This window comes from Gekko japonicus, unplaced genomic scaffold (assembly GCF_001447785.1).
Source record: "Gekko japonicus isolate JY-2015 unplaced genomic scaffold, Gekko_japonicus_V1.1 scaffold5052, whole genome shotgun sequence".
In the NCBI taxonomy this organism is placed as follows: domain Eukaryota; kingdom Metazoa; phylum Chordata; class Lepidosauria; order Squamata; family Gekkonidae; genus Gekko; species Gekko japonicus.
Genome location: NW_015172161.1, coordinates 7,939 through 16,507, shown reverse-complemented (window position 1 = coordinate 16,507; position 8,569 = coordinate 7,939). Strand labels below are relative to the sequence as shown.

General features: G+C 46.4%; 1 protein-coding gene across 1 annotated transcript in view; it reads right to left on the bottom strand.

Moving 5' to 3' along the window:
• Positions 1–8,043: 8,043 nt before the first annotated feature.
• Positions 8,044–8,569, bottom strand: part of GNRH2 (gonadotropin releasing hormone 2) — a 3,037-nt gene continuing 2,511 nt past the window's right edge. Inside the window, exon 3 of the mRNA XM_015421039.1 lies at positions 8,044–8,082. Within this exon, the coding sequence (XP_015276525.1) occupies positions 8,044–8,082 (39 nt within the window). The remainder of the gene's footprint in view (positions 8,083–8,569) is intronic.

Sequence of the window (8,569 nt, the reverse complement as noted above, 5' to 3'; positions counted from 1 at the left end):
GGTGTTTAGTCATGCCGGCCACATGACCACAGAAACGTCTTTGGACAGCGCTGGCTCTTCGGCTTTGAAACGGAGATGAGCACCGCAACCCTAGAGTCGAACTCGACTGGCTTTCGAGCAAGGGAAACCTTTACCTTTACCTTTTAAATAATGTTTTATTGTATGTTTTATTGCACTTTACTTTTAATCCGGCATTGCCACTTGTTAGCCGCCCTGAGCCACTTGGGTAGGGCAGGATATAAATCCCAAAATAAATAAATAAATAAATAAGAAAGGGGGCAGATCCCTCCCAAAGCCCCACCATAGCTACAGGCCTGTCTCTGTGTGACTATGACTGTCTCAATAACCCCCCCCCCTCTTCTGTTTGCAGAAAGACAAGCAAACGTTTGGTCGAGAATCAACACAGTTGGGGGGGCTTAGAAGAGCATCATGAAACTTGGTTAGATATCTGTGGAATCTGAATAAAGTTTCTCGTCAATGCAGCGGCTGTGATTGTGCTGTCTATCTTTGTGTGGCCTTCAAGGGTTCACTTTTAGCTTGCAGGTCCTGCCTCTGGCTTCCCTGCTACCTTTTTAATTAAATTCAATACCCCGCCCTTCACTACCCAAAGGTGTCTCAGCGCTACACGTGGATAGAGAACCGGTCCATTCACACTAACTCAGCTTAGAGGGAATGCTGGCTTGTGAGCGAGGGATTTGGCTACTGCATTATCCTTAACCACTACAGCTAGTTTGGTGTAGTGGTTGAGTGTGCAGACTCTAATCTGGGAGAACCGGGTTTGATTCCCCACTCCTCCACTTGCAGCTGCTGGATGACCTTGGGCAAGCCATAGTTCTGTCAAGAGCTGTCCTTGAAAAAGAGCAGTCTCTGTCAGAGATCACCTAGCCCCCGCCTACCTCACAGGGTGTCTGTCGTGGGGAGGGGAGGGGAAAAGAGTTTGTAAGCTCCTCTGAGACTCTGAGTGAAGGGTGGGGTATACCGTAAATCCAGGGCGATTTCTCACTAGAGCCACCTCTCAGCACAGCCGCCGTTTGCCCCGACACAAACATCTCCTTCTCCTCCACCTCTTCTTCTTTTTCTTCAGTTTGCTCTGGAACCATCCTTCCTGAGCGAAGAAAAAATGTGTGAGCCGGAGGCTAGAAAACTGTGAGCTAGCTCACGCTAACTCAGCCTAGAGGGAACACTAGTGGGGTAGGTGGGGCTTTTGCTGTGCTGGGCCTCTGATTGGCTGTGCAGACTTTGGAAGACGGGTTCCAGCAGTAACGGCATCATGTTCAACAGAGCCTCAGCCAGAAATGTTGAAGAGTTGTTCTTAGAGCTATGCATGACCTCACTCCCTGGCATTTTGTGGTGGACCCCACAGGGTTGCCGGGTCACCCCTGACCACCGGTAGGGGATTGGGGCGTAGGGTTCCATATCCCAGGTTGGGAAACTCCTGGAGATTTGGGGATGGAGCCTGGAGAGGACAAGTGGGGTACAATGCCACACAGTCCCCCCTCCAAAGCATCCATTGTTATCCTGGGGAACTGATCTGTGTAGTCTGGTGATGAGCTACAGTTCCGGGGGATCCCGAGGTCCCACCTGTGAGCTGGCAAACCTGTTACTCCACTTCCCATGGCAGCCATTTTTTTAAAGGCCTGTGCTCCTTTAAGCAGAGTGGGGTGCTGTAGTTGACTAATTCCTGCACTGAGGAAGGGGGTTGGAGTAGGTGACCTCTAGGCCCCCTTCTAACTCTCTGTCAAGAAACTGGTCTCCTTTAAGATATTTTTTCTGCCTAAGTGTTCGCTTTCTTGACTTGTGGTTGCGCCCATCATCCTGTGGCAGAATTTGAAAGGTGCCCCCTGGTTTAAAGAGGTTGGGGACCCCCGAACTGCACATTCCAGTTTGTAGGCATGAGTCAGATTAGTTTTATCTTGCTACATTTGTGAGTCGGGGTTCAGGCGACAGCAGCCTAAAGAATAGGAAAACACGGGAGAAATTGACCAGTCACCCCATCAGCTGATCACAGCATCATGGTCGGGGGAATTACTGACAACAGATGTGGTGCTATCAGAATTCCATAAGGGTTTTATGTGCTCGGAGCTCCTGAAATAGGTTTGCCAGTCTCCAGGTAGTGGTCTGGCTGGTGATCTCCTGGGATTACAACCGATCTCCAGGCAACAGAAATCAGTTCACCTGGAGAAAATGGCTGCTTTGGAAGGGGGGCTCTATGGCATTATGCCCTATTGAAGCCCCTCCCTCCTCAAACCCCATCCCTCCTCAGCCTCCGCCCCCCAAACCCCCAGGTATTTCCCAACACGGAGCTGTCAACTCGATCTTTGAAGCTAAGAGAGTATTTATCAAGTGATTTAATTAGGACTGGAAAGGCTTCTGTTAGCAACCCAAAAATACAAGGCTTGGGGAAATGACAGGAATCACTTCAAAAAGTGCTGTAGAAAAGGAGGAGGAGGAGGAGAAATAGAAGAAGAGGAGGAGGAGGAGATTGGATTTATACCCTGCCCTTCACTGGGAGTCTCAGAGTAGCTTACAATCTCCTTTCCCTTCCCCTCCCCACAACAGACACCCTGTGAGGTAGGTGGGGCTGAGAGAGCTCGGAGAGAACTGCTCCTGAGAGAACAGCTCCTGAGAGAACTTGTGACTGACCCATGGTCACATCAGCAGCTGCATGTGGAGGAGTGAGGAATCGAAACCGTTTCTCCCAGATTAGAGTCCGTGCACTTAACCACTACACCAAACTGGCTCTGAATAGAGGGTTTCGAGCTCTGGATTGGGAAATACCTGAAGATTTTGGGGGGTAGATTCTGGGCAAGGCAGGATTTCAGGCAGAGAGGGACGTCAGTGGGATATAATGCCACAGAGTCCACTTTCTAAAGCGGCCGTTTTCTCCGGGGGAGCTGATCTTTATAACCTGGAGACCAGTTGTAATTCCATGAGTTCTCCAGCTACCACTTGGAGACGGGCAACCCTAGAAATAAAAGTGCTTAGCAGTTACCATGGGAACAGAATCGAGATTTTTCTAAATGTTTTTTGCACAAACTTACCGTTGGACAGAGGGGTCCCCTTCAGCAATCAGCACCCATTTCAAGTGTGAGCGATTGCACAGAAAAGCAGACTTTTAAAAATGCTGCTTGGGACAGAGAGTCAGGGAGGTTAGGAGTTAATCTTCCCTGGAGAGAAACGCTGAAGTGATTGGTGCTTTACTTGCTCTCTGATTGGCCAGCGTCAGCTGAGAGAGGGAATAAAAAGCTGATCTGGAGGGGGAAAGGGTCTTTCGCCTTTTGGTCTTTGACTGAAATCTAACATCTGGACCGGTAGCCAGAGGGTTTGGCTTCTGAGGGAAAAGACATTTGGGAGTCAGTGTTTTCTGACAGGCAATAGTCAGAAAAGTACTTCTACAGAGACAAGAAGAGAAACCCCGTTATCTTAGATATATTAAAACTGCTCTGAGGGAGAATTTAGATTCTCAGTCAAGAAAGCTACAGAACAGCCTTATACAGACAAAGGATACTGGAGAACGATTTGGCAGAAGGTCTGGGTAGGTAGAGTGAACTCCCATACAAGTCAAATGGTAAAAGGGATTATTGCTTTTTAGGGATGAGAATAACTTCCTGCCAGTGAAAGGAGCTGGGAAGAGATCTCGGGTCTGTGATAAAGGGGAGAAGCTTAGACACCTCAGGAGTTAGTGAAAAGCTGTAATATCTAAAGGGAAAACCTAGAACTCTGAAGGGAGAAATCTAGAAACTTTTAGCAAACACTGTCCTCCAGAAAAAACATTAATAAGAACTGTGTTAGTGCTGGAATATACTAAGCAAAGTGCCTCTCAAAGAAAGAACTAGAAAACCTTGAAACAAAACTACAAATATGTTAGCCAAATTGCTTCAAATTATTAATGACTAGCAGTCTCCTGCCAACCTAGCAGTTCGAAAGCAAGAGATTGCAAGTAGATAAATAGGTACCACTTTGGTGGGAAGATAACAGCATTCCGTGCGCCTTGGTGTTTAGTCATGCCAGCCACATGACCACGGAAACGGACAGCGCTGGCTCTTCAGCTTTGAAACGGAGATGAGCACCGCAACCCTAGAGTCGGAATTGACTGGCTTTCGAGCAAGGGAACCTTTACCTTTTATGGGGAATTATGATCTTACACAAGGCAATAGGCAAATAAAGGTGCAAGCACCTATGTATACAGGGGTCCCACTTCCTCCAGACACACCAGAAATAGACTCACAGGCTGGCTTCAGTACAGAATGGTTTTGTTTACTGAAAATATTTCACAAACATACAATAATTCAAGCACACTCACAGTTATACAGAGCTAGGAAACTTAGATAGAAGAGGATAGCACATTCGCATTAGCAGGATAATCGTTGCAGGGTAATACTTTACCTCGGCGGAATGGATCGATCCTTAGGAAAAACAAGGGAGACTATAGGGAAATGGGCTCATGTCCTGAGCCAGCAGTGACACGTGGAGATTCTGGCTGCGCAAACCAAGAGTCGTGGGTTTAGGGTAAGTCTGGGGGGAGGGTCCAGGGAGAGAGAGAGAGAGAGCTGGGTGCCCTCTTTTATAAGGGGGCTTAAGGTGTGGGATAGGCTTGGCCACCTCCTTTGGCACACCTCCTGCTGGTCCATCCCCAAAAGCATGCTGATTGGTACTGGGTTCAAGGGGAAGGATCTAAGGGGGTGGACAATGTTGAGATCTAGTAAAAACTCATCTGGGCAGTGGCACCTGAAGGTATTATGGCTCATGCGGCCAGAGCCATTGTTATGGATATTCCCTGATTGTCTTATGGCTGTAGCTTCAGCTAGGTGAGAGACTAGGTGGGCGAAGAGAATGTTGCCTGCGTGCAAGAAAGAGAACTCTCTTTTTTGCCCCCCGAAGGGGATTTTTTTATTGCATTTTCTATAAATTCCAAAGAAACAAGGAAAGGTAACTACAAACTATAGGTGAAAGTAAAGAAAACCACTAAAAACCCAAGTGGTGGAGGACATATTATGCTTAACAAAAATGTGTTTTAAACAATTAAAATTTGTTAATGTTAAAGGTGATCAATAGATGTATCACTTACTTTATCAATTCCAACAGGTCTGACTATACCAAGCGTCATACAAAAGCGTAAATCAATATCAATAAGGCAAACATCTGGAAGGATTAGCATCTTCTTATTTTTGAACTTTTTTGTTTTCCCCAATTAACAGTCACCCCCCGTCTTGAAACTGGATCTTCCCCAGTAAATGAAATAACAGTCTCATCTTCTCTTCCTTTATTGTGATCTTCTTCATCTTTACTTCCTTCCCCTGTTACTCTATATTCTTGCAACAGTATCAACCCCACCCATAAAACAGAGTCCAACCTTTCACATCTTCCTTTGTAAAGGTATTTCCTTGCTTGGTATTTATTCTTTTAACAGCTTCTGGAGAGTCTAGCCACAAACTCACTGGGCAAATTTTCTTCTTTAATTGTTTTGGATATGTCCTTGGGTCATAACCAGTGTTCCCTCTAAGCTGAGTTAGTGTGAGCTAGCACACAGGTTTTTTAGCCCCCAGCTCACCCATTTTTGTCTTCGTTCCGGGTGGATGGCTCCAGAGCAAACTAATTTATGCAGTAGCCCAATCGCTCACTCACAGCTTTAATGCCAGTAGCTCACAAAGGAGAATTTTTGCTCACAAGACTCCACAGTTTAGAGGGAGCATTGGTCATAACCATTCGCTTTTTAATAACACTGTAAGGAAGAGAACTCTTCATGGAGTTTGAGTTCTTCGTCTTTGGTCTTCTGTCCCACATGGCAACTGTCTGGCTTTCAGCGCTACACGTGGATAGAGAACCGGTCCATCTTACTGCAGGTAAGAGGGTAGGTAACATACAGGAACCATAGGCACATCATCTCACAGTAAGGCTTCCTTCTTCTGGGCGTGTGTCTATAACTGGCATCACTTGGAGTCACCTTACAGTTCAGTCCCTTTTGCACACAACCAGCGAAGTCCAGGTTTTTATCACTTATGAGTTCAGAAGGGCGCAATAGGCGCCTTGCAGGGCAACAATTACACTCTCTTGAATTTTCTAAGAATTCAGCTCTGTATATATCGGAATGTTTTTACCTCAGCAGTCTCAAAACCCTATTATACGTATCTTCCCTGCCTGTTTAATAAAATCTTTTCCCCCCTGTTTTTGAAAGTTAATCTGCCTCAAGTGCCATTTCACAATGGTTTATAAAAAACAGGACAGCTCCTGTCTACCCCTCAAGTTCCTTTACTGGGTCTAAAGCCTAAACCAAGATCTAGCCAAAGGGGTGGGAAAGTTTCAAGTTTATCTAAAAAGGAAAGAGAAGATATACATGCTACTGTAGGGCAACTCAGTCACTGGGGGGAACTGAAGATTTGGCTGGGAAAATCTGCCAGACAGTTTATATTTATTTATTTATTTATAGATCCAATTTATACCCCGCCCTCCCCGCTACGTGGGCTCAGGGCGGCTTACACAGAGGCATAAGCCAATATAAAACATAGTTAAAACCATTTAAAATATCAACAATACAGTAACATTATTATTAATAAAGTGCTCTAGTTGTTCTAACATGATATTCCCCAAGATGGCGGATTCCAAGCTTCATAATACTTATTCATCTGTAACATCAGACTTAAATATTGCCGTTTAAATTGCTATTGGTATTTAACGTAACATAACATAAGAAGAGTGTCAGCAAGCTGCCAGTATGTTTCCCTGTACTCTGTGTATGCTCTTATGTTTCACTATGCTCTGTGTGTATTCGTAGGTATCCTTATTCTTTGGGTATGCGCTTGTTTGCTTTCACTTTCCCATGTATGCCTGTTTATACGCTTAATTGGCTAGTTGCAGGAACGTCCATATCTCTCAAGGCCACAGGTGGTTGCTGGCAGGTAGTAGCTTGGGTGATCTCATGGCATTATCCATGAGAAGCAGTATGTTATGATTAAGTGGGAACGTTGCTTCCCAGGCTCAATGGCGCGCGCGGGAAGTCCCGCAATTGGGCCTCAGCTTTTTGAATTGACTATAATCTATTGGGATCCATGCTTATGCCTCATTCTGGACAGTGATCCTGTTATGCACCTATTGCTTCAAATAAAGGAAAACCTTTTCTACAAGTGTGTTCTTCGTTGATGCGATGGGAGTCCGACAAAGAGCCCTGCTGGATCAGACCAGTGGTCCATCTAGCCCAGCATCCTGTCTGGCCCAGTGACCAACCAGTTCCTCTGGAGGGCCAGCAACAGGGCAGAAAGAGCCCGAGGCCTTCCCTTGATATTGCCTCTTAGCTCTGGGATTCAGCGGATTAGTGCCTCTGAATGTGGAGGTTCCCCTCAGTCACTATGGCTAGTAGCGATTGGGAGACTCTGTGAATCTATCCAATCCTCTTTTAAGGCTGGCTGTGTCAGTGGCCATCACTACATCCTTTGGCAGCAAATTCCACATTTTAATCACCTCTTGTGTAAAGTATTTCCTTTTGTCCGTCCTGAATCTACGGCCCATCAGCTTCAGTGGATGTCCCAGAGTTCTAGTACCAGGGGAGAGGCAGAAAAAAATTCTCTTTGTCCATCACGTGCACAATTTTATAAACCCCGGCCTCGATCTGGCCCCCCCCCCCCAGTCATCTCTTTTATAAACTGAAAAGTCCCCGATTCTTCAGCCTTTCCTCATAGGGAAGGGGCTCCAACCCCCAATCAACTTGGCTGCCCTCTTCTATCATCTCCCCAGCTCTCTCTGAATACACGCCAGGCATAAAGGCATACAGACGGGTTTATGTAGCAAAATAAAGTATTTTATTGAACATACTGGAGTTTCGCACAAGCACAGTCTTCATTCCGACGGGGTGACATTCAAGCACAAACATTTTCCAGCCACTTACGGGGCTAATTCACATGCTTGGGGGGTTTCAGCCACGGCCACTACAGAGTCCATAAGGATTTCATAATGGGGTGAAGACCAGGATTTCACAAACGGAGCACATTGAGGCAAAGAGAGGTGGGCCGTTTGTTCGGTTGCGTGACGCCTTCAGAAACGCACAAGGGGTCACTTCTTCTTCTGCAGGTGCTTTGCTAGCAAGTCGGCCTGTTAAAAGGAAGACATCATTCCGGGATCACTGTCCAGAATGAAGTAGGATCTACAGTTATCCTTACAGTTGCATTATTACCACAGATTTGCACTCTACTGACAACAACCTGGTGGTGATCCCCGGCCCTAGGGATGTCCAGCTGTCCTCGACCAGGGCCAGGGCCTGTTTGGTGTAGTGGTTAAGTGTGTGGGCTCTAATCTGGGAGAACCGGGTTTGATTCCCCACTCCTCAAATTGCACCTGCTGATGTGACCTTGGGTCAGTCACAAGCTCTGGCACAGCTGTCCTTGAAAAAGAGCAGTTTGTGTCAGAGTTCTCTCAGCCCCACCCACCTCCCGGGGTGTCTGTTGTGGGGAGGGGAAGGGAAAGGAGTTTGTAAGCCGCTCTGAGACTCCAAGTGAAGGGCGGGGTATAAATCCAATCTCTTCTTCTTCTTCTTCTTCTTCTTCTTCTTCTTCTTCTTCTTCTTCTTCTTCTTCTTCTT